General features: G+C 44.9%; 1 protein-coding gene across 1 annotated transcript; it reads right to left on the bottom strand.

The window, feature by feature from the left end:
* Positions 1-1,038: 1,038 nt before the first annotated feature.
* Positions 1,039-23,608, bottom strand: LOC311257061 (uncharacterized protein; the record flags this gene model as incomplete). The annotated part of the gene is made up of 37 exons (XM_084352507.1): positions 23,462-23,608; positions 23,043-23,082; positions 22,906-22,957; positions 22,420-22,519; positions 22,288-22,307; positions 20,374-20,607; positions 19,321-19,449; positions 19,144-19,232; positions 18,992-19,049; positions 18,332-18,361; positions 18,119-18,179; positions 18,003-18,030; positions 16,155-16,276; positions 15,318-15,409; positions 14,625-14,762; positions 14,363-14,404; positions 11,677-11,839; positions 11,268-11,352; positions 10,548-10,735; positions 10,288-10,408; positions 8,595-8,724; positions 8,052-8,135; positions 7,817-7,965; positions 7,471-7,713; positions 6,956-7,164; positions 6,808-6,858; positions 6,474-6,560; positions 5,845-5,909; positions 5,534-5,656; positions 4,937-5,078; positions 4,612-4,771; positions 4,436-4,533; positions 4,213-4,296; positions 3,957-4,075; positions 3,498-3,644; positions 2,114-2,297; positions 1,039-1,248 (listed from the first exon to the last, which is right to left on the bottom strand). The coding sequence occupies exons 1-37, from the start codon at positions 23,591-23,593 to the stop codon at positions 1,039-1,041; spliced, it is 4,209 nt and encodes a 1,402-aa protein (XP_084208633.1). The 5' UTR covers positions 23,594-23,608.
* Between the last annotated feature and the right edge of the window lie 3,067 nt (positions 23,609-26,675).

Here is a 26,675-nt window from a genome sequence, read left to right as displayed (position 1 = left end):
CAGCAAATGTTCTACATGAACTTCTTTCTGTCTTTGAGTAGAAACATGGAGTCTGTTTGTCAGTGATGGATGGGTTTGTTTCACACAGAGCAGGAAGTGACATCAGATCAGACGCAGGTTAATGTAGCTGTGAACTGGCAGACTGGTGACACCAGGTGTGTTCAGGGTCTAAACCTTCGCACTGACCCTTTAATAAACTCTGCTGAGTGACGGTCTGAGCTGAGGATCGATGGTCACACACACAGATGATCCTGTGTGACCTGGAAACCAGCTGAGCGAAATCATTAAACGTCATTAGTGAGTTATCGAGCGGTCGACGGTGGAAACAGGAAACACATGACAGGATCACAGCTGGATGTTCACAGTGTTCACAGCCTCGTCACACTGCAGAGCTACAACATCTGCTACACGTCTACCTCACTATTACACATCTCAACCATAATCAGTCCACAGCGAGTCAGCGGCTGCACGACAGAAGCAAAGGACTCTGGGAAACTGAGTTTCATGAGCTGAAGATCTGTAGCTGATCTGAAGTAATGACTGAAGTTTACTGTTTGGGTGAACTGCTCCTTTAATTCAAACACAGAGGTAAAAAACTACAAGCACATCAGAACTAATCATGTTCTGTGTTGTTGTGTCGTTATTATATCACGTTAATTATCTGGACATCACTTAATGTTTAAACACAGTTTCCATGGCGACAACAGACTAGTACAGGCCGACTGAGAGGACAGGTGGTCTCCTCGGTCTCCGTCCTCGCAGCGTCAGCAGGACGGACTAAGACGTGAGCAGAAGACGCTCGTGAGGGAAACGATTAAACAGCAGAAGAAGAAAAAAATTGAATTAAAAAAATATTTGTGCGATGTTTTAGCTTTTTGCTGACTGGTGTGTTTTCAGTCACATTTCATCCACCAGAGAAGAAGAAGCAGCCGGACAGAGACCAGAATGCACTGGGGTTTGTCCTCCTCTCTCCACCTCCACCTGACACCCACCAGGTCGCTGAAAGGCATTCTGGGAAGCAGAATCTGTCCCGTCAGATCACTCCTCCCCCGTCTTCTTCTTCTGCTCCTCCTCTCCCTCCCCACGCGTCACCTCCACAGTCAGCACCTCCTCTCCTTCCTGTCGTGGCGTCATCCTGATGACCACCGAGCTGTCGGCGGTCTCCGACACGGCGTCGTCGTCGTCCCGAACCGGAGCAAGAGGGATCGGAGAGCGGCGGTGTGTCGGAGAGGGAGGAGGGACGGGAGCCTGGGAGGGACAAAAGGGATGGAGGGGGGAAAACATGAAGAAGAAGAAGAAGAAGAAGAAGAAGAAGAAGAGTGGCTGTCTGTCCTTTCTTTCTTTCTTTCTTTCTTTCTTTCTTTCTTTCTTTCTTTCCTCCTTTCTTTCTTTCTTCCTTTCTTTCTTTCTTCCTTCCTCCAGAGTAAAACTTCCAACAACACGCTGTGTTTTGTTGTTACTACAACTACAAACTTAAACGTCAGACATCATCTCTTTGTTTTATTAAAAACTGTGGTGCCTTTTAACATATTTTGAGGATTAATAATAAAAAAGGCAAAGAAGTCTGATTACACCTGCGTCTGTAACTGTTTCACATAATGTTACATTTCTTTATTTATAAGAACTAAACGCACTCGTGACGTGTTGTGTCTCGGTGACTCTGACTCTACCTTTAACTTTTATAGTCTGAATTAAATTAATATGACGTGAGCTTCAGTTAGCTTTGACCACAAATGTCCTTCAGAGGGAGACGTTTTACTCTGATACTCTGAGTACATGTCAGAGCCTGTACTCTATTACTTTTACTGGAGTAAAATATCTGAAAGTATCTGAACTTCAACCTTTAACTCAAAACTGGAATAAAACGTGTTATTGTGTCGTTAGATCTTCAGGGATCACGACGACACAACGAGACACATTAATCAACGTTAGCTACATTCAGCTAATCCTCAGCTTCAGTTCTGACTGATCAAACTAATAAAACACACGAGGTCGATGAGTTGAAGCATTAGTTACTGTGCTGCCTCTCTGCACGTTAGCGCCACCAGCTGTCCATCAGTGGAGGAACATGAAACCACCAGCAGGTAATGAAGCAGAGCGGAGGTTGTCTCACCTCTCCGTCCTCAGATTGTTTGTAGGTTTCTCTCAGTTTGGCGAATGTTCCCTCGATCCGTGAGATTTCCGTCACCTTCAGAGCCGCCTTGAACATCTTGGGTGTGTCCGGTCTGGGCGGGATCACCTGGATCGCCTCTCTACCTTCCTTCTCATCGGGCTTCACGTCCTTCGTCAACATCGTCCTGCACAGACACAGAGACACAAAGACGAGTTCAGTCCAGAACAAAGAGCTCAAAAACATCAATGTGAAACACAAACAGACGACAAAAACTCTGGAGTTTCCTACCAGCACCTACAGCACATCCATCCAGTCTGCTGCAGCACCATGATGTGACTGAGGAGATAACGGATCAGACCTGACCCGCTTCTCTGACCGTCTGCAGCGCGAGCAGAACGACCTGAGTGAGCAGATTAGAGGCGACTCTAATCCTGTTGAGGACGGACGACACAGATCAGACGGGAGGAAGACGACGAGGGAGACGAGACGGAAGCAGAGCAGAGCGACAGGAGACGCTGACCGGGTCGGCTCCCGATTCAGATATGGATCAGTTTATGGCTTCAATCAATATTTGAATATTTGAACAGTGTTAATGAGACGTTTGGGTTTGAACACAAAGTGTCACACGGACTTAAAGATGTATGAATGAGACGGCAGAGACTGACTCAAAGCAGCTGGGGGGGGCAGAGCTCAGCTGAGTCTTTATCAGCTGCAGCGAGAAACTAATGAGACAGAAAGGAAACGACTCAGAAGAAGAAGAAGAAGAAGAAGAAGGAGAAGAAGAAGAAGGAGAAGTGGAATAAAATGGAGACATCTTTGTTTCTGCATCAGTTTGGATCTTTGTGTTAAACCGTCGTGAGTCCGACTCAGTTTTAGGAGTGAAATTAAAAATCTGTTGAGAACTTCTGATGGGTGGAAAGTTGCCGTGGGATGAGATTATAAAACAACGTGACGCATCAAAACATTTTATTTCTATATATGATTTGTTTTGAATACTTGCGACTTTTAAAACTCGCCGTGTTTGTTTAAAATAAACAGATGACTTCACGTCCATCATCCCTGCTGACGCTCAGTCATCCTCACCAACACTCAAGAAGTAGCCTAGCTTAGCATTTAACGGCAGGGCTTTGAGAGTCCGCCACCTGGTGGTCGGACGTGGTACTCCATCATAAATGGTCAAAATGGCGTCCTGTAGCGGAGACATGTCATAACGGTCTGGAGAAAGAGACACTGAGGTCTTTGATCCTCTGGAGGACATGAACGTCTCTAAATATCAATAATGTACATTCTGTGTTTAACAGGACAAACAACTGTGAGCTCCACGCTGCCCTCTGACTCTGACCCACGAGCCAGGCAGCAGCTCGGGGGGCGGTCCGTCTCTTACTTTGCCTTCTTGCGGAGGAGTTTCTGGGACTCTGGGTAGTGAACCAAGATCTCAGCCAGGTCCTTCTTATCCAGGATGAAGAGGTTAGCAAATCCATGCGCCTTCACGTTGGCCGTGCGTCTGTTCCCTCCGCCTCCCGCCAGCAAACTGACCAATCACAGACGAGAGAGAGGAGAGAGAGAGAGAGAGAGAGAGAGAGAGAGAGAGAGGGACGATGTTAGCATGCTAACATGTTAGCTGGTGGAATATTGTACTAAAGGACAGTTTTGAGGGACGTGAGTCTTCAGGATTTATCCTGATTGGCCATCGTCCATCTGATAGTTGTCAGAATAATAAAGTGTTGCAGCGACAGAGACGTCATGGATGTGATCATCAGCGTATTGATCAGTTGACCAGCAGGCTGCTGCCCCACATCCAGCCTGTTAATTGGTTAATAGGATGACAGGAAGCAGCTCTGACCTGATCTCACCGAACACCGAGCCGGCTCTGATGGTGACAAACACCGTCTGCAGGTCAGGACCGCCCACCACCTGGACCTCCCCCTGTTTAATGATGTACATCTCCCTGCCGATCTCCCCCTGCAGCGCACACACACACACACACACACACACACACACACACACACACACACACACACACACACACAGAGCAGGTCAACACACACGGCTGCAGCAGCGCTCGTTAGCAGCTTCAACAGTTCAGACAGGTGTGTTACCTTTTTACAGACGAAGTCTCCGGGCAGGTAGACGACAGACTTGAGCCTCGTCAGCATGTCGAACACCATCTGTCTGTCACAGCCCTGAGACACACACACACACACACACACACACACACACACACACACACAGATTTACATCACACATTCACCTCTTCTTAAAGTGAAGCAGAATAATAATCTTTCAGCTCATCGTGTCATCGTGTCATCGTGTCCTGCTGACCTGAAACAGGGCGACTTTACTGACGATGGCGTAGTTGACGTCCACGGCGATGTCGAGCCTCATCTTAGTAGGAAGCTGCACCAGCAGCTCCTGTTCATCTGCACAGACAACAAGATGAGCTGCAGCCACTCGTGGTAACTCGTTACACTTCCTGTTGTTAGACTCCTGTTTCTTACCCAGCATGCCCTGGCTCTTCCAGGTGTAGTCGTACCAGGTCTTGATGCGGTTCTGGACCTCGTTGGGGATGTGGTAGGAGTTCATGTACTTGACGGTGCTGTCCATGCTGGCCCGGTAGTAGTTCTCTCCGGCTGTCGCAGCTCCGACGACGTCTCTCATCTGAGACAGAAGTCACATCACAGATTCAGCTCGAGCTTCATCTTTAGTCTTTAATTAACTTTTATTTGTTTTCCAGTGAAGCACTTTGTGTTTGAAAGGTTCTGTTTAAATAAAGTTATCATGATAATAATAATAATTATAATAAACAGCTGGTTGATAACCGACCTGACCGATCATGATGGAGAACGCAAAGACGCCAACGAAGTAGTTGATGAGCTGGAAGCAGATCTCAAAGACGGTGGTCGGGTCGGGCAGTCCTCCGATGGTGATCAACGTCTTCACGGCAAAATAGTAACAGCGGATGTAACTGAGGGAACAAAGTAATGTGATTACTAATGTACGCAGGGAGTCCAAGTAAAGTTACTTCACCTCGCTGCTTTAAATGAAACATCCTGTTCACAATGTTCAGGAGGTCGATCTTCGAAAAGCTCAATGATCCAGTTTTTACATCAAACATTAAAACATCTGACATGTCGAGGTCACTGAGATCTGATCTGCTTCTACATGACAACAAAAGAGTTTCTGGGTTTTAACAAATTATTGATTTAACCTTTTTCTCTACATTCATTTCCTCTTCAGGCAGTTTCAATCTGATTTTTCTTTAATTATCTTCATAAGATTTTATTACTTTTATTGTTTATTGTGTTACTGAGTTCACACATTAAACTCACTGATGAGTAACAAGTTTAAGTCTGAATTTCTTATTTCAGTCGTCTTTTTATCTTTTCATCTTTTCATCTTTTCATCACGGCGGTTTCTTACGCGTTGCCTTTCCCGTTGTAGACCCACTTGGTGGATCCCAGACCTTCGTAGTCTGAGCCCCAGTAGAACAGACAGGCGTTGATGTGCAGCGAGTACAGCAGGTAGGTGGAGGTCCGGATCACCCTGACACACACACACACACACACACACACACACACATGGTATCCTCAGTATATATACATCCTCAGTGTCTCTGCTGTTGTTTGACTCAACACTGAAGAGGAGAAACTGCACATCCTGACTGACGTTTCAGAGGACAGACCCGCTGACAGCGCCCCCTACAGGTGTCTGTGTGGTGACTCTGTCCTCACCTGTAGATGTACGCCTTCTTCATCACGGCCTCCATCCTGTCGTTGAACTCAAAGAAAGCCATGTACTGAAGGGAGAAGACGAGAGAGACGTCAGGATGTAGAGGACATTTTAATACAACAGCGCCCCCTGCTGCTGCCTAATGTCACTGAGCTTACATTACTGTTAAAGGAGCACTTTGTAGTTTTATAGAAGAAACTCAAACTGAGACTTTAACATTTACAATATTAATGAGGTAATAACACAAACTGTGTCCATCAGTGAATAAACCAGCTGTTCTCGGAGGAAAATAAGATCCCACAACACTGTTTGAAGCTAGAGAGGGGCAGGGTCCGCCACGTATAAACAAAGCAAAACAGTATAAATTGTGTTGTCCTTTAAGGTCAGTTTGTTTAGTTTGTTTAGTAAAAAAAAAAAAAAATCAGCCAATGAGGATCTTTCTCTGCTCATTAACATTTCTTCAGCAGAACTACGGACTGCTCCTTTAAACTCAAATAAAACAAAATGCAGAAAGTCTCGGCTTCAACTTAAGACTTAAAAAACAAAAACAGGCATTTTATTTTTACTGATATAAAATAAAACATGCATGAGATCATCTCTGAGTCAAACATCACAAGAGTCTGAGGAGGACCTTCAGCAGACGAGGGAACCTGAGCAGAGAGTTCACGCCGGTGAAGTAATAAAGGATCTCCATCGGAAACAGACTGATGATGTCCATCTGAAACACACGACAAGTTATTAACGTTCAGAGACGAGTTAAAAACACATTCAATCAATGAAAAGCTTGAAGTGGTTTCTGGGAGGTGAACTGGTTTAATTATTGTTTATACTGCTGAGGTCTTCGTAACTTTATTTTGAAAGGTGCTTTATAAATGTAGCTGTGATTGTCGTGACCTCAGATCCATCCAGTCACAGCCTCGTCCGACACGAGTCTAAAGTATTTCATCTTTTAGTTTCAGTCTCACCTTAAATCTCTCGGTCGTCATGTAGTTTTCTCTCATGTCTTTTTTTTCACACTGAAATAAAAACGTTTCAGGTTAAAGACGTCGTTTCTGCTCAACTTAAATCAAAACACAGATGGTTGTTTTGGACATTTCTGTTGAGGACACCGACCACGATGTCTCCTCCGCGGACGAACTGTAGTCTGGGCTGGAAGACGAGGATGTCGGTGATGTAGACGAGGTCGCAGGTGTAGTCGGCCAGCAGCCACAGGTGGATGTTCTCGGGGGTTTGGTAGGGAAACGCCCATCGGACCGGGATCAGCCACACGTTCCAGTTCCACGCCGCCACCACGAAGAAGAGCCAGATGACGTAGATCAGATCTGAGGGGACACAGCGTCCTGATCAGGTCCACTGACAGAGAGTAACTAAGTACATTTACTCAAGTACTGTGCTTCAGTACAATTTGGAGGTGTCTCGATATCTCGATATATATTTAAATGCCAGGTGACAAAATCGAATATCACAATATTTTGAAGTCGTTCCTTCGGTTTTGTTCTGACTTGATTCTGTTGATGGTGAAATACACGTTTACAAAAACAGACTGAGCTTAAATATCGATCTTTTAATGTGAAAATCGATCTGGATTATGGGATGTTTGGATACTTCTGTATGGATCTGCTGCTCACCGGTGTACGGATCGATGCTGGAGGGGAAGCGGTACTCCACGATGACTCGGAGCCAGTCGGGCAGCACGGGAAGTTTGGGCAGTTTGGGCAGTTTGGGAATTTTTACTGGTTGTCCCAAAATTGTAAAGGGGAGCACGAACTCCTTCTCCTCCTCCTCTTCTTCTTCTGCTGCTGCAGGAGCTTCATCCTTCTTCTCTTCTCCTGCAGGAGGAGGAGGAGGAGGAGGAGGAGGAGCGGCAGCAGCTGCAGAGATCAGACAGAAAATGAACGTGTTGTATTTTTAGCGTTATTCAGATGATTCGTCACAAACATCAAGGTAATATGAAACAAGCTGCAGGAGTCGTACAGGCTGCGGGCTCCTCTTCCTCGGACTCGTCCGGGTCCACCAGCCGCTCCCGCTGGCGGTCCGTCCGACCTTTAAAGAGCCCGACGAGCTGGGTCAGACGGTCCTGGATCACCACGCTGCCCACGCTGGCTGCTGACAGAGGACGTGTGCTGCAGGAGGACAGGACGGAAAACATGGAGGACGGAGGAGACAGAGGTGTGTGTGTGTGTGTTTGTGTGTGTGTGGCGTCTCTCACATGTCCTCTGCAGTCAGCAGGTCTCCCTGACTGATCCTCGTCAGCTCCACCTCGTCCTCGTCTGCAGACAGATCACCTGAAGGGCTGAAGGACAACAACATGACGTCACACTGCAGGTGAACACACTCTGCTGCTAAAACTTCAACATGGACTCATGAAGCTTCTCCTGTCGGCCTCCTGAGAACGATTCTGCCAAAAGTTGTTGTTTGTTGATCCTCAGACTGTGACATTAATTATGTTTCTCTCATCATTATTTTGAGTCAGCAGTGTCTATTGAATCTCTACAGCTCAGTTTTTTAAACGTTAGTGTTTTTAAGAAACACACATGAATGACACAAACTACTGAAGTACAAAAAATATATAAAAAGGAAGAGATGAAATAAATAAACATAATAATTAGAAATATCAATAAAACTAAAAAAGCTGCATGGACTCCACAAGTTTCTGTTTTGGATCTTGATGGTTGCATTTTTGCATTCAGAGCTTCCACAGTGTTGGATGTTTCAGCGCCGCCTCCAGGTGAGACGATGACGCGTCTGTTACCTGGGCTTTGACCGCTGCACGTCGGGGACAGTTAGAGTACTGGATCCTGGTTCTGGGGTGGTGATTATCTGGGGGATGTTCAGGCCGTCCTGATCCACCTTCAGCCCTGGAGCTCCACCCAGATCTCCACCTGGAGAACAGAGCGGGAGAAAAAAACTGTTGGACGACAGGAAACAAGTTATCGTCTAACAACACTGCAGTTCAGTTTATCACGGCTGTGAAACATCATTAATGTTTCGTACAAACAGCCGGCAGCCTGTTTTTGGATGAATGTTTCAGAAGTTTATAAAAACGTGTGGACGCTGAAGACGACCACGAGAGGAAGCTGAAGCTCCGACAACCAACAAACAGATCGTCTTCTACAAGTGATACGACTCTTTTCGTTTTAAAAGGAGGGACAGCAGCTTTACTCCTTTTCAGACATGAAACTGATTCATGCAGAAACGTTGTTGCTCGATGCTGCGTTCAGGTCACGTTGGAGTTATCAGCTTCCAACCTACAAACATCCACCACGTACAAGTAATATATTTATATTAATATTGTTAAAAATAACAGTATTTTTAACCCTCACGTGACCATGAACACGAGACCCCTCGTATTAATATTAAAAACAACTCTTTGTTTTGTAGTTTCTGTGGTCGTATTCACAGAAACGTCCTGAGAACCGTCTCCGAGCTGCTGACGTGAACTAAAACCTGCTGACAGAACAAACAGGATTTAGAAAGTTTGATCTGTGATAGATTTAGAAACATTTAGGAAAAAATGCACTCATTAAAATAAAAAAGGGTCTAATCTCAGATTGTCGTCTCTGTTAAGAGAAGGTGTCATGATGAATATTATTCTAAGGAATTAAAATCTCTTTTGAATGAACTGTAACCCGTCTGTGGTTCTGATGCTTCATAGGAAGACTGTCCTGAGTTTTGAACCCAGCTGTGACCGGGCCTTACTATGTGGAGCGCTCGCTCCGGTTTCCCCCCATCAGAACATTAACATTTAGACAGCTAAGATCTGGACCTGGTCTGGACCTAAAGATTCTTCTTCTGTGTTCCTGTCTTCATCTGAGTCCAGTGTTTAATGTCGTGATCACCTTCGTTTCTGTCATTACTGTGTTAAAGTGGGTTTTCATGTAAATGAGTTCTGTCCTCTCCGGACTGTCAGCTGTTTGTGGTGATGTCACTGTGTCCCTCTGTCTTCAACAAATGTCCCTTATAATCTATAAAGTACTGAACGGTTTCTGATCTGCAGCTATGTTCTGATCCATCCGGACCTCTGAGGTCGTTAGGTTCAGGTCTGCTTTAGAGTCAGAACTAAACATGGAGCAGCAGCGTTGAACCAAGCATCTGGAACAAACTCCCAGAAACCTGCAGGTCCACTCCAGCTCTCAGCTCTTCAGATCGAGACTGAAGATCTTCTGTTTCACTGGAGCTTCGGACTGAACTGTGACTTTTATTCTTCAGACTCGTCTCTTTTAAACCTTGTTTCAGCTGACTTCCTGTTTCTTAACTTGTTTAGATGTTTTGTGTCTCGATGTCTTCCTGCTTGTTTTTAATGTATTTTAATGTAGTTTTTATGCTCCTGTAAAACTCTGTGAGTTGTTGTGTCTGGATTGTACAAATCAACCTGCCTTAAAGCTTAAACGTGTCTATGAAGCTCAGCCTATCACAGCACAGACATCCACCTGATGGAGCTTCACCTGCAGCGTGGCGAGCCGGCAGCTCGTGGTGAAGCGGTGCGGAGCAGCAGAGCATGATGGGAGTGATGATGAGGAGGGAGTCGGGCTGTTGTGGTTTGTTTGGCACTTTAAAGGTTTGGATCTACACAAACAGGAGGCGTCTATGAGGTTTCTCTCTAAGGGTCTGCTGCAGGAGGGCGGGGCTAAGGCTGCTGAGGATCCTGGGAGTTGGAGTAAAGGCGTCTGAAGCGGCTGGCGATGCTCATGCAGCAGAGTCGGGCCTGAGCGTGGAGCTGCGACAGCTCCTGGGTCAGCTGGGCGAGCTCTGGCGGCAGGGTCGGCACGGACAGTTTGGGAGGGGTGAGGTCGAGGCCGTGGTCGCGCATCAGCTTCCTGCAGCTCTCCAGACACTCGGCAGCGTGAGGGAACCGAAGCAGGAAGCTCTTTATCGGAGAGCAAATGTCGGGAACTGGACGGAGAAACAGTCAAAAGTCAAAGACGAGATGACAGGAAGCAAGAAGAAAGTCTTAGACAGAAGATGACGTGAGCACCAGTGTGAGTTCTGAGGTCTGGTTCTGTTCATCAGAATCATTAAAGGCTTTTTGTGACTTTATTTACCAAGTGAACCTTCAACATGTTCGTGTCAGGGTCACTACACGTAAAATCATGTGCTCGTATTAAATTCACGGGACTCTAAACATTTCTTAAGTTATGAATTTTAAGTTGTGTTTGAAGTTTGGACCTCTGAGCTTCATTTCTGCATGTTCATCTGTAGGATTTCATTGAATTTAATCAAAGGTTCAATGATGAGTTTCTTGGAATGAGTCATAAATCCAGATAAATCGTTACTGAAACTAAATCTTCAATCAGTCGAGTTTATTATGAAAAAGAAAATGTGCAACACATCCGTATGTAAACAATCTGATTTGTAATCTGTCGCTCCTTCAGGTGTTACGTTGGTCAAAAGAGCCGTTCTGAGAGAAGTTACTTTCGGCTCTCACCTCCTTCTTCTTCTTCTTCTTCTCCTCCTTCTTCTTCTTCTTCTTCTTCTTCTTCTTCTGCTGCTGCTGCTGCTGCTGTACTGGCCTGAGAGAAGAAGAAGAAAGGATGTTTTATGGACTCTGATCCTCCTGTGAACCTGTGGACCTGCACACTGAACAGCAACCAAAACCCAAGTATCACTTATTTATATGTTTTGGTGAATGTGCTCTTCAAATGTGACAGAAGGTGGAGGTGTAACCTGAGGAGAGAACATCTCTCTCAGTGTGGTGAGAACAATGTTTTATTTCTGATAGACGTGATGATAAAAGCTTCATGAGACAGAAGACTTCACAGCTCCAGACACGAGGACGAGCTGCAGGATGTTTGAGGAGCAGATGAGTCAGAACAGAAACGTCTGAAGTGTTTCACCTGATCTGTGTCGCTGCTCGGGGCCTCTGGAGTTTGTGGTTCTGGTTGCTGGATGACGGGTCGGGAGACCGGACTCTCCAAGTCTCTCCTCTCCGAGGCCGGCTCCACGTCCGTCGATGAAGGACTGATGTCGTCTTCAGCCGGACAGACGTCCACCAGACACCTGGTGAAGAAGAGCAGGAGTCAGGACAGAATAAAGTCAAATCATGTTTGGTACAAACACAGTTCTTTGAGTCGACCCAGAAACAGCAGCTGAAGACAGATTCTGATGGACGACAAGGACGAAGACTGAAGTCATTCATCATCTGGTGAACATGATGTTTCATGTCATGAAGAAGAGGTCAACATGTTTTATTGGTTATTTCCAGCTGCTCCTTCAAACCCCAAAACACCAAACAGTCAGTTTAACTTCCTGAGTCATAAAGTATTTAACTCACTCAGGTTCTGTTGGAGGAACCAGCTGGAAGTGGATCCGGATTCTGTCATGTTTGTGTGAACTTTCTCTGACTGTATCTAACGACCTACCTGTTGACGTTCGCTCTGATTCAAGTCGGCAAAAAGCAACAGAGAATAAAGTTTAAATATTTAACAGGAGACGCTGAGAGAAGAGAAACACATGCAGCAGCTGTTCAGCAGCGGTCCTGCCTGAGTTTACCAGCTAACCTAAAGCTAAAGAAGCTTAGCTTAGCTTAGCTTAGCTTAGCACAACACACTCTGACTGCTCGCCGAGCGGTTCTATCTTTTTAGCGGACTGTGCAGGGAAGAGTTATCGTTTCTATCGTGTTTAACGTTGTGAAAGTTTTATCTGAAGGCAAACAATGTTTCCCTGAACCGCACAAAACAAATGGAGAATCAGAACTGGACTGGACTCTACATGGGATGACTCCGGTCTTCAGATGAGGTCTTCAGTCTCTGATCAACACCTACATGATGTGTTCACTGCTGCTGAGCTCAGCCTGCAGCAGAAACACTGACTGGAGGTCTGAGTTTGTTCTACGGAGCCAGAACATGATGACGCTCCGGTGGTGAAACAGTGGATCAACTCTTGTGAAGATACTGAAGGATCGTGTGAGTTCATCTGTCCGGGTGCGTTTGTTTTGTGGTTCTGAACCCAGCGAGTCTCGTGAGGGAGGTACTGCAGGGTCCCCACAAACCATCCATCTGGTACCAAGGACGTGAATCATCCTGATTATTTTGTGATTTTCATGGACAGAATCTGTAGCTGCAGCAAAGGAACGGTCCGGTTCTGACAAACAGCCTCTATGAAGAGCAGCAGCAGAGCAGAGCAGAACTTCAGCTAACTCTACAAAGCCAGAAGAAGTAGAAAGCTGATGGTCCTGAAGAACAAGCACAGGAAGTGCACAACCCATACCAAAATACTTTGGGTTTCTTAGAGGTTCTTACAGAACTTTAGAGCATCATGTAATCTAACATCAGATAGACTGGATCCAGTATGGGTCGGTCCCTCCGTCTCACTGCAGGTACAAGCCTTCATCTATCTATCTGAGCTCACTGGTCTGTTTGTGTCTCGTCCTCTACAGAAGTTCTCTTATGTCCTTCAGGACTCATATTGTCTTCACTGTCCTCCTGCAGGTTCTGCAGCCTGACGGTGTGCAGCGAGGGACAAACAAGACAGAGAGACGCTTCAGCTCATCATGTCAGAGAGCAGGTGGAGCAGAGAGCTACAGACTGTCAGGGTACGAGCATGGCTTGCTAATGTGAGCCTATAAGGGAAGCACCGAACCGGGCTGACAGAGCCTTCTCAGGTGCTGCCCCTCCGTCTGGACCTCCTCCCCACACATCAGAGGCTGTGCAGACCTCACTACCTTCAAAACACTCACCTTCTTAAAACTGTGTTTATTATTCTGCTTTTTAACCTGCAAAGTGTCTTTGTGTACCATGAAAAGTGCTATACAAAATACATGTAGGATTATTATTATTATTATTATTAATAATAATTATATACAAATACTTCATTACTGTCCTTCAGTACATGTCTCAGGTATCTGTCCTGTACCTGAGTATCTCTGTGACTTTCCCTCTCTACATCTGAACACAAACACATCACGCACAGCAGACGCAGCGAGACGACACAAAGACGTAAAAGACGTGAACAGACAGAGAGGGAGGCTGAATGGGGAGAAAAGGCGTTAGTGTCTCGTATCTGCAGAGAGTTTCTTATTTTCTCTCTTTGTTGCTGCTCGGGACGCTTTACCAACCCAACATGTGGCTATTTGACGTCCTGGGAATGAGACTCAACTATCAACTATCTTTGTGGTGCGTTCAGGAACAGCTGGGACAAATCCTGCTGACTCTACCTTTAACTTTAATAGTCTGTGAATTATATTAATATGACGTGAGCTTCAGTTAGCTTTGACCACAAATGTCCTTCAGAGGGAGACTTTTTACTCTGATACTCTGAGTACATGTCAGAGCCTGTACTCGATTACTTTTACTGGAGTAAACAAGCTGAATCAGTACTTCTACTTTTACCACAGTCTGTTTTTACACAAGTACCTGAACTTCTCCTGGAGGAAAGAAATATAATAATATACGAATAATAATAATACAAATATCTGACAAGAATCTGACTCAGCCACGTCACTTTCAGTCGACGCTGCAGGAGAAGCTACGAGCAGTTAGTACAGTAGCTGAGACGGCAGCAGGTCGGTGGGTCAGAACTTACTCTGGGTCGTCCTCATTCTCCTCCTCCAGGATGTTGGGCAGCCTGTCGGGAACAAACAGCAGGACAGTTACTGTGGTGAACTTCATACACACTGCAAACATAGATCTCATCGTGTCGTGAAAACTGAAGTTCATGTATTAACAGTTTGTGCTGCATTACCCCAGAGGACACTGGACTCTGAGGAGCTGACAGGGTTCTGACAGGGTTCTGACAGGACAGTATTTGTATAAATGAACATATGTTGTGTGTTCATGTCGCTTACTGCTCGTTGGACTCTGGCAGTGTTTCTATGACGATCTTGGCTGAATGCTCCACCTCCAGCTGTCGGACCGCCTCCTCTGCTGCCTTCCTGGCCATCTCCTCTGCCTCACGGGCCGCCTCCAGACGCTCCTGCTGCAGCCTGAGAGACACGGACCAACTCAGACACTCCACAAAATTCAAAATTACACCATTACATTGCAGATTTTATGTTAGCCGACAAGCCCTTCAGTCAATATCTCACTGACGCCTCGTTTCCACACAGTTCAGTTTTGGGTTGTAACGACGGACAGACGCTCCTCGTGTTCTACGTTAGGAAATACATTTATTTACGGACAGACGCTGATTGTCTTTGTTTTACATGCACATCGAGCATTACGGACAAAAACAGGACCAGTAATCGTGGCGTCCAGCTGTTTTGTGAAACAACGTACGAACCGCTGACGTCATGCATGCACTCTAGATGTCACACAGTCTGTCAGTTATCTAGTTTGCTTAACTTCCTGTGGTACACAGCATACGATCTGTCTGAAATCCACCACAACAGTTCAGTTTTTGGAAACACATCAGATCAGGGAGGTTCCTGTAGAGAGATCAGAGCTACTGTATGTGGAAACGAGACGTTGGTGCACCTGTGGGACCAAATGAACAGACAGAAAAACAATGACGAGGACAACAGAGTTCATTAGTCGCTAACCTTTCCTCCATGTGAGCTAACACTGCTTCTCCAGCCTCCTTCTTGATGCTGTCCATCAGTGATTGGTCCATCTGGGTTCCCGCATCTTCTGTCTGCAACCAATCACAGAGAGGGAGCTCACTCGAATTATGTTCACATGGAAGAATCTGTCACATAATATTATTTTATATACTCTATGTATATATATATTATTGTACCTTTTTAAAATATAACCGTACTGATGCTATTGGCTGCCTCTGTGCTGTGCCATGTAGCTAACATGGTAAAAGTGCCATCGTACCACCCTCACTACCATGGTGCCACCATAGTACCCTCGATGAACTCTGGTTAGCATTGTGAACAAGAACTGGATATAAACATGCTATAATTAGCATGTTAGCAAGCTATGAAGGTATTATGAGTGTTGAAGAGGTAGAGTCCACCTGAAACTCCCAAACCACGAGTCTTCATTCTAGCTATAATAGCTAACATTAGCTAACAACAGCTAACATTATCTAATGTCAGCTATAACAGCTAATGTTAGCTAACATTAGCTATAACAGCTAATGTTAGCTAATCTCAGCTTTCACAGATAAGGTTAGGTAACACCAGCTATGACAATCTATTGTGACCTGATGTCAGCTAATTTATTATATATAATAAATTATATATAAATTTAATTTTTAATGTCTTTCAGTTTCAGGTCCAATCTAAATCTAAATATGTCAGGTTTGGTTCTGAATGACAGGTTGTATTTCCTCTCACCTGTTGCATCAACACAACAGAACATGTTCTGATTTAATCGTGACACAATGAGCCTCTGAAGCTCCTTCAGACGTCCTGACAGTGAAGACTCACCTCCTCCTTCAACGGCTGCAGCTTCTCTTCTGACTCCTCCTTCACCTCCTGCTTGAGCTCCTTGTTCTTGTCCGGTTCCACGTCCTCCAGCACCAGGTCCGTGTTCTGCTGCACGATGCTAACTGAACACCACATGGCAGGAAGAGCACGGCTGAGGGTATTCTGTGTGTGTGTGTGTGTGTGTGTGTGTGTGTGTGATATTGTTCAGGCTCATTTTATTTTTTATCAAAGAATTAATGAATTCATCTGTTTTGAATCTACATTTTGTCTGTTTTGGACATTTAACGTCTATGTGATCGACTCATTGATTGATTGATGTCTTCTCTGCACTTTCAGGTTTACCGACCAACAAAACAAAAACACTCAACAAAGCAGAGTAATTTTTCTTCTTTATTTTCATGAACATGCAGAAAAATGCTTTTAGAGTTGCAGAGTCAGCTGCCTTTAGGTTTTCAGCACAGAAGCCGTAAAAAAGCAAAAGTTGAGTTCAGATCTGCGACTAAACTAACGTGAGTTGGTTCAATCATCGTCTCCTCCTGGTGATATAAAGTCAGGCTCAGTCATCGTCTCCTCCTGATGATATAAAGTCAGGCTCAGTCATCATCTCCTCCTGATGATATAAAGTCAGGCTCAGCCATCGTCTCCTCCTGATGATATAAAGTCAGGCTCAGCCATCGTCTCCTCCTGATGATATAAAGTCAGGCTCAGTCATCGTCTCCTCCTGATGATATAAAGTCAGGCTCAGCCATCGTCTCCTCCTGATGATATAAAGTCAGGCTCAGTCATCGTCTCCTCCTGATGATATAAAGTCAGGCTCAGTCATCGTCTCCTCCTGATGATATAAAGTCAGGCTCAGTCATCGTCTCCTCCTGATGAAATAAAGTCAGGCTCAGTCATCATCTCCTCCTGTTGATATAAAGTCAGGCTCAGTCATCGTCTCCTCCTGATGATATAAAGTCAGGCTCAGCCATCGTCTCCTCCTGATGATATAAAGTCAGGCTCAGTCATCATCTCCTCCTGATGATATAAAGTCTGTCTCTCTGCCTGTCTGTCTCTCTGTCCCTCTGTCTCTTTGTCTGTCTCTCTGTCTGTCTGTCTGCCTGTCTGTCTTCAGTCAGTCTCTGCTGTCAGTGTCAGTGTGAGCGACTCTCCCCAGCTCTTCCTTCTCCTTTTATTTCAAGGGGCTCTTGCCGCCTTTCCCCCCTGAAACAGAAGGAGAAGAGCAGCCCGGTTAGAGTCCGCCTCACCACCGACACCAGTACCTGCCAGTCAGTACACAGCTCAGAGAACCCATCAACCAATCAATCAGTTTATCAATGCATGTGTTTCTACAGATGCAGTTAGAGAGTAAGTTTAAACCACTGGAGGTCAGAAACAAGACGTTCACCTTCTGTAGAGACTTCAGTTAAAAACTAACCATCAGTGTTTGAACATCATGACCACCTGACTGTCATTGTTCAGCTGCTCCTTCACAGTGACATGAACCAACACGTCACGTCTGTAGCATCTGTTTATATCGTATATATTATCTGTATATGTACAGAAGGAGTCCCTCTGATGCCCAGAGATCAGTGCTGGTGATCAGTGCTGGTGATCAGTGCTGAAGATCAATGCTGATGATCAGTGCTGGTGATCAGCGCTGGTGATCAGCGCTGGTGATCAGCGCTGATGATCAGCGCTGGTGATCAGCGCTGATGATCAGTGCTGGTGATCAGCGCTGGTGATCAGCACTGATCATCAGCGCTGATGATCAGCGCTGATGATCAGCGCTGGTGATCAGTGCTGGTGATCAGTGCTGGTGATCAGTGATGTTCATGTGTCAGTGGAGCTGTGGCCGGTCGTACTTACTGCTCTGCACCTCGTCACCGGCGGCGTCCTGCAGGAGGAGGACAGATGTACCGACATGTTCAGTGATGACCTGTGTTGATGTTATAATATATGAGAGATGAATTACAGCAGCTCACCTGCTTCTGCACAGGCTGAGGCAACATGCGGCCAATCTCATTGAAGATCCAGCCGACCACACTGTCAACACACACAGCAGGTGTTAACCCAAACACAACTCGTGCTCTGAAACACTCACACATCTGAGCACAGTGTCACACCAACCAACAGTCAGTGTATCAGACATGACGCTGGCTGCCTGTGTGCTGTGTGATGGACGTGTTTCCACCTACTTGGGCTGCGGCTCTGTTTCCTTTGACGACCTGCAAATACAACAAAAGACAAAAGTGTCTAACTGAAGTCACTTTGCTCAGGATGAGTTTGTCTCCTGAGTGTGTCTCTGTTTGTTAGCTCCCTCTACTGTGAGGCTTCAGCTCAGTGGCTCAGGAAGTAATCAGATACTTTACTTTGATAAAAGTCCTGAATTCAAAATGTTTGTGAAAGTATGGAGGTAAAATGAGGAACAATAACTTCAAGTATTAAAAGTAGTGAGTGCAGGAAAGTGTCCCTGCAGACTGACTGTCGTTTCTTCTCTCTGATGTCATTAACGTAAAGCAGGATTTTACTGTTGAGCTCATTTCTAACTGACTGATGATTATTTTCTGTTCGTTACAAACATTAACTCTGAGCCCAAAGTGACACCTTCAACATTAAAATGGTTAAAATAGTTCAGTTTCCTTTAAATCAGCTGCTTCTTGTTGAATGTTGCTGGATAGTAGAATTTATTACTGACATCATGTTTTATTAACTGTTGGAGGAAACATAAATCTAAAGTTCATTAATAGCATTGTGAAAGAGTCCAGTCTCCTTTAAATAACTAAATAACTCGTCCCTCTCATCTCTCAGACTACATCTCAACATCTCCCCTCTGGAAGTATAATAACTGATCTTACTTCTCAGTGTCAGCAGCTGGTTTTGGTGCCGGAGGAGGTTCTGGTGCTGGAGCCGCTGCTGTTTAAAGAAGCAGGAGACAGTTAGAAATGTTTGTTCTGTCACACCAGAACATCAGCGTGATGATCTGAGGCCCACACGGAGCTGAAGGTACCTTTAGATGAAGCAGGAGCGTCTGTCTTTGAGTGGATCTCCGGCTGAGGAACCACCTTCTCTATTCCCTGTTTGATCCAGTCGATCACACTGACAGACACACAAACACACATCGCTTCAGACATCCACATGCAGGCAGGTTTTCTTCCATCGCACTGACATTAATGATTTATCACACCTGGGCTGAAGAGGTTTGTTGTCCGTCTTGTCCTCTCGCTCTGGTTCCACCTTCACAGCGCTCACCTGAGGCTCTGCAGCTGAAAAACAGACCAGCCTCTTATTTAACGCCTGATCTGAGTCTCTGGATCTTTGTGTGACACTAATATTCACATCTCAGATCCTCACCTGGTGCAGCTGGTGCAGGTGGTGCAGGTGGTGCGGCTGGTGCAGGTGGAGGAGCTGGTGGAGCTGGTGGAGCTGGTGTTGGCTGCACCTGAGGAGAAACAAACACATGAGGTCACGTGCATGGATGCAGGAACTAGTGGTGCTGAGGGGGCTGTAGCACCTCAGAAACAAGACTATAACACACCGAAGTCAAGAAAAGGCCCAAATAAATAACGATATGTCACTGAAAGTGTTTCACAGAGATGAAAAAGTTTCTCTGAACTCAACAACTCACTAAATTGAACGTTTTTTTAAGGGAGTCTGGCGAATTTCTCTTCCTCTTCATCTCTTTGCTGTTGTTGACTTGAGCTGATCAAGTCAACATGAATGTCACGCATCATTTACAATGACGTCATCATATAGACTGACCCGTCAGCGCCGTCACCTGTGACGGACCTCCTGCGTCACATGACCAGCAGACGGGACGGTGACAGGTTTTTTTTTTTTTAACACCTCAGTTCTTGTTCAGGTGTTCATGTATTAATTAGTGAGATTTAGAAGTGCTGGTTGTTGGATTTTGTTATTTGGTTTATATTCGTGATATTTAGCTATTTCCTGGCTTAATGCTAAGCTAAGCTAACTGGCTGCTAGCTGTAGGTTGATGGGAACATCAACACTTAGAAAGTAAATTAGGAAACTTTTCCTTTGATGTCCACACAGTACAGTCCTACAACACCCTCCAAAAATAATTTATTTTATTTATTTATTACATGTAAATGTTATAACTAACTAATCTACTAGATATGTTTTACTTTTATCAAATAATATCTGATTTATAAACACATGAGGTTGATGTAGAAGTGTGAATTAATTCAAATAGAAAGTCGGGCTGGATCTTTATATCTGCGGCTGGACGTCCTGCAGCGGCTGGACGTCCTGCAGCGGCTGGACGTCCTGCAGCGGCTGGACGTCCTGCAGCGGCTGGACGTCCTGCAGCGGCTGGACGTCCTGCAGCGGCTGGACGTCCTGCTGCTCGTGTACCTCAGCAGGCTGATCGGCTCCTGATGGCTCTTTGCTCTTCAGTTCAGGCTTCGGAACAACTTTCTCCAAACCCTGAGCGATCCAGGCGATCATCCCTTTCCTGGTAGAAAAACAGAAGAACAGAAGAGAGTGATGTCTGAACGCTGGAGGACACATCAGCTGCTCAGACCGGAGATCAGGTCGAACCTCTGAGAACAAATATGATGAGGATCATGTGACCAAATGAAGCAGATGAATCTGAAAGTGATTATTTATAAAGGCAGGAAGTTTTAATTGAATGTCTATAATTCTGGTCTGCAGGGTCACATTATGAGTTATATTAGGATGGAAAGAAAAATGATCATCTCCTCAGGTGAAGTTGAATCTATCAGGCCTGACTCCAGGAAGTTCACTATTTAGTCATGATCAGGCGGATGTGGTTTCAAAGCAGGAGAGAGTCCTAAAACCTAGAAATCATTCAGCATGTTAGCATGTTAGCACGTTAGCACTTCCGGTTCCCTCGTCTCAATGTCTGTGAGAGTTTTTACAGGTGAAATAAGGTGTGTTACAGGCTGAACATAAAGACGGTTAGCGGTTGCTAACAAGTGTCTGAATGAGACTACAGAGGTTGTCGGGGACATTAAACGTCCTCACAGCGAACACGGAGACTCGTCTCCTCACTAGTCCGTCTTTACAGGCCCACTTTAGTTACACACTGTTCTCACTCTGACTTTACAAGTTGTACATTGATCAGTTTATATAAACCTGGATAGTAATTGTGCAGTAAGACGCTCAGTGGTGGAGACGTTTAAGTCATGTGACCATGATGTCGTCTGTTTGTAGCCTAGCGTTAGCTTCTTACTGCTACACATTTAATTTACGTTCATCTGTGGAGATTATCTGGATGAACAGAACCTGAAGGATCATAAACTTCAGATTATTTTCTGTCATAATCTAAATAAATCTCACAGGATTTTGTGGAGGGAACCAGAGATGCTAACTTCAGTTAGCTACAATAATACATACTCCGCAGCTCTCTATTTGGCAAGCTTTATGCTGATGTGTGTATGAAGCAGCTCACTATTTAGCATTTTGCCTGATGTGGCAGCTGTGGCTCAGAGGTAGAGCCAGCGACTTGTTATCAGAAGGTCGCTGGTTCAATTCCCCTGGTCTGCATGTTGAAGTGTCCTTGGGCAAGAGACTGAACCCCAAACTGCTCCTGATGTGCTGGTCGGCACCGTGCATGGCAGCTACTGACATCAGTGTATGAATTACTGTAAGTCGCTTTGGACAAAAGCGTCTGTAAATGTAATGTGTGTTTAAAGCAGCTCACTATTTAGCACTTTGCCTGTTGACATGTGTATAAAGCAGCTCAGTATTTGGCAGGAGGTGGTCTCCTGTCTTTACTCACTCGTCTTCAGGTTTGCTGTCGTCCACAGGAGGAGGACATCGATCAACACACAGAATATTTGAATTGTTATCAAGTTGTCTTCTGTCAGTGGACCATCACACAGATATCAGAACCAGTCAGAACCAGTCAGAACAGGCTGGTATCAGAGCACTGACACAGGAGCAACACGAGTCTGGGTTCAGTCAAAGACTTGAGATCTGACTTGTTGTCTATCATCACTGTCCAGTGGTTCAGGTCCGAGTCAAGTCTCAAAGCTTAGTGAACCAAGTCTCAGTTCTATCAGAACAAGTCCGAGTCAAGTCACGAGTCTCTCTCTCTCTCTCTCTCACACACACACACACACACACACACACACACACACACACACACACACACACACACAGTAGTTACCTGGGTGCTGGACTCTCCTCCTGGTGGTCGGTGGTGATAAAAGAAGCAGAAACATGGTAACTATCATCGTACAGGAGACCTGACTGAGTCTCAGCTGTAGAACCTGACCCGGGTCAGCGGGTCTGATCTCACCTTGGTGGTCGAGCTGGATCGACTCAGCTTCGGTGAGACTGGTTGAGGCAGAGCGCCGCTGATCCACAGCAACACACCGGGCTGAGAGCCAGCAGCCGGGCTGAACACACACAACAGTTTAACTGTGAACTTTTATATTTAATGTTTCTTTGTACGGAGACACTTGAGGTCCAAACGTCTGAGACCACGAGCCAGAATTATTATTGATGATGAAATCAGTTTAACAGTTTGAGTGAAAAGTTGAGTCTTTGTCCATGAATGTCAGAATATCTCAGCAGCACTCGAGGACTCGTGGACTCGAGGACGACTTGTGCTGAGTCATTTCCAGTCACTTCTGTTGACACGCATGTTAAACAGTGCAGCACATACACACAATATAATAATATGGCTGCACTGAGGTTTGTATTTAAGCCTCTAACTCTGTTCATCAACATCCTGTCTTATTTCACTTTGGTTCTCATCACATGTTGAGTCAGTAAAACTCACCCGTTCTCCTCTGATGCCTGGGCTTCCTGCTTGGGTTTGTCAGCTTGCGGTGCTGTCAATAAACAGTGATATGTGTGTTAGTGTGAAGAACAGAACCAGAACAGAACCACGTGTGTTCACCGAGCGAGCGATCTCACCTTCAGCTGTGCACTCATCTTGAAATTTCACTTTCTTCTCCTGTTGAAAAGACAAAATAACGTCGTCTTACATCCACTAAGAATAATACAGAATCATTTATTAATGTAAAACACATGTTACATATATCAATATTTAAAAACCCTTATTTCTAAACTCAGTAAAGTCACTATAACATTTTACAGTAACATGTTACATGTTATAGTAACATGCTACTATAACATGTTACTATAACATGTTACTGTAACATGTTATAGTAACATGTGTGGTGTTTAGTGAAGAAAATGTCAGAATATCTAAAATGTTTAACGTGAAAACATTTTTCTTCAGCGGAGTTTTGACATCAGCAGCTGTACAACTGAAAATAACAAAAGCTCTGATCTGATGTTTCATGTTGAATCCAAAAAAAGGCGTGGTTCACCTGGGCAGGGGGCGGGGCTACTGCAGGGGCAGGGGGCGGGGCAGCGGCCGGTTTCTCCTCCTTCTGCTCATCGAGTTTTTTGGTCGGGGGCTCAGGCGGCTGGGGAACGACTTTAACCACCCAGCTCAACATCCTGCAAGAACAGACACACAAACTGAGACGTCACTGAACTGAAGATAGATCCAATAGTAAAAACTATTTTTTGGTAAAACAAAGACGCCACACGGGCCACTGATGACTTTCACGAGTAAACTCATCTGCTGTTGAAGACCTCATAAGACTGAAGGCTCCAGTACAGCCTTGTGTTGGACACTTTTGTTGACCCTGAATCAAATATTTCAGGTTTCCATCAAATGAAAATAAATCCACAAACAGGCAGAAACATTGTGGACAACGTCTCAGGTGAGGACGTACGTCTGTTGTGTCTTTAAAATAAAATCCTGTGTGTTTGAACAGTCGAGTTGATGAGATTTAATATCAAAATAAAACTGATAAGTTCTTGGACTAATAGAAAACAAAGCTAATTATCTTGTTTCTGTAGCATTTACAACTGACCCGCTTCACCTAATGGTGTTTAGCTCACGTCTGGCTGAGTGTCAGCCTCAATTAAACTGACTGATCATGACCCTAATCCACCTCAGGAGGTCTGGCGGCTCCGTCACTGCAGAACAGTTCATCCTTTAATACTGGTTCAAGTCTGTCACTTGCACTTTCTAGTTAGCTTTCAGTCGATACTCATCAGCCGGATAACCAGTCGGTTAGTTAATGATCAGCCTGTTTGTAACACGTCATTCAGGTAAACAGTTGGGTGTTAATGATGAACTCAGGTAATTAGACAAGTCTGTCATCGAAAGGTAAACAGCCAGGTAGACAAATGAGCTAATGAGATGGGTAGTCACAAAATTCAAATGGGTTGACCAGCCAATCAGCAGGCTGATCAGTCAGACAGGTAACGCTGCAATATGTAAGAATTTTAGTTTAAAGTGTTAAAAATGAACCAAAATGATCAACTGTGAAGACGTGAGCGTCAAAGACGTCTTTGTATCATGCTGCAGAGATAGCTACCGAATTAGCATGCTAACCCGCTAGCTCTGTGCCTAAAAACCTCAATCCAAAACTCCTGTGTAAGCGTCGCAAACACCAACACTCCCCCAATAGTCCGGCTAGCTGCGCTGCTAACTGAGCTAACAGTAGCTACAGGTCTGGAACAGAACACAGTTAGCAGCGATGACTGGTTTCTCTGGTGATACGCTGCCCCTGTTTATGACAGTATGAATTCTTACATACTGCACCTTTAACTAGCTGGACAATAAGCTAACCTGTTAGCTAGCTAGTTAGCATTTTGCCAGCTAGCTGGTTAGTGAATTAGCCAGGAGGCCATTTATCCAGGTAACCAGTTAGCCAGCCGGCAGTTAACCTGATCGCTCCATAGAGACTCTCAGTATATCGATCAATTAAATGGGTCCAGTTTGGTTGTGCTGAGTGTCGACAAACTCAGTTCTGTTCCAGTGCTGGAGGCCAAATGTGAGCCGGTGCTGGTCCATATGGCTTCAGATTTTAGCTCAGAATGACGTCAAGTTTGTCAGAATTAAATGCGGCAGTTATTATTGATTGATATGTTAAAATTTGTACATGTCATTGACACAAGACTGACGTTTGTGCAACACGTGTCATATCACATTCACATTACATGTTTATGACCTGACCTTCATCACAGGAGATGGACGGGATGGTGGTGCAGTTACAGCGAGGCAAGATGGCTGCCAGGCCAGTTTGTTTAGAGGTGTGAAAGCACAGGATCATTTTAGCAAGACGTCGTGTTTGTGGCGTCAAAAACAGGAAACTGAAGATAAAACGTGATCTTCTAACCCTAACTGAGCGTGTTTGTGCCTAAATCTAACCGGACCACAAGCACAACGTCACTGCATAAAACTAAACCTAAAGAAACGAACGACTGCAACTTAACGAAATATAAAGTTTCTACAGATTTTGCAGAAACGTACATTGTGAACATTTATTCTGGTGGTCGGGTTGAGTTTGCAGCACTTTGGTCACCTGTGACTTGGACCGTCATCTCTCATCACACGTGTCATCAATTTTATTTATACAGACAGGAATCACAAATCATATCTTTGCCTCAAAGGGGTTTAAAATCTGCACAACATACAGCAGCTCCTATCGTTACAGCTTTGATTCAGATTAGAAAAAAACTAACTGAGCTTGTGATTGGTCGTTATTATTTGGGTTTCCTGTAGCTCGGAATTAAATAAACGCTTCTATTAAACCCAAAACTGGAGACACTTGGGTGGATTATCAGATGATATTAATGCTGCAGATCGTCTGTAGATCATCAGAAAAACATCACAAACATTTGAAATGAAGCGTTTTATGGACTCTGGGCTGTAAACACTGCGGCTGAGTCAGAACTTCTTACAGTCGTTTGTTTTAACTTCATGGGAACGCTTAAAAAAACCTGCTGCGTCACAGGATCATTCTTAAGACTGAAATATAATTTACGTTTGTTTTAATTTGTATCTGACCTCTCCTGCTCTGCCACATCTTCTGGTTAGTCCATCTGTTCAAACTCATTAATTAATCAAATTTAACTAAAAACATGGCAAATTACATCTTCAGTTATTATTTGTACTTTAATCTCTGTTTCTAAAAACTGACATTAAATTCCCCAAAACACAACCAACAATCACGTTTCACGAAAACCAAGCGAAACAGTGTAAAAAACCCCAAAAACTGAAACTAGTCCTCTGAACTCTGCAGCATTTCCACAGCTAACAGCAGCACATGAAGCTGGACTTCGGGATGCAGCGTGGGGGCAGGTGTGGGTGTGGTCTGAGTGCTGGTGGTCTCTTGTCCTACCTGAGTTGTTCAGTCAGGGTCCAGCAGCATCCCACAGAGCTGCGCTGAAGAAGCTGTGAAGACCTGCAGGGATCTGAACACTGTGGGAGGATTATGGAGGAGCTCTGCTAACAGGATTACTGAGGATATGAAGGGCAGAGCGAGACAGAGGAGGGTGGGACGGGGGCTCAGATTAGACTCTCAAACCCTGAAACATGAAGGGAACCACAGGATAACAGAACTACGGGTCACAAAAGTACTGATGGGTCATCTTAGAAGAGAGAAAACCAGAGGATCAACAGAAACACTGAAGACGTCCTCCTCTATCGCTCCAGACGAACAGTAATAATTTCATCAGAAC

Source organism: Pagrus pagrus (assembly GCF_965226575.1).
Source record: "Pagrus pagrus genome assembly, chromosome: 1".
In the NCBI taxonomy this organism is placed as follows: domain Eukaryota; kingdom Metazoa; phylum Chordata; class Actinopteri; order Spariformes; family Sparidae; genus Pagrus; species Pagrus pagrus.
This window is presented reverse-complemented; position numbering and strand designations above follow the sequence as displayed.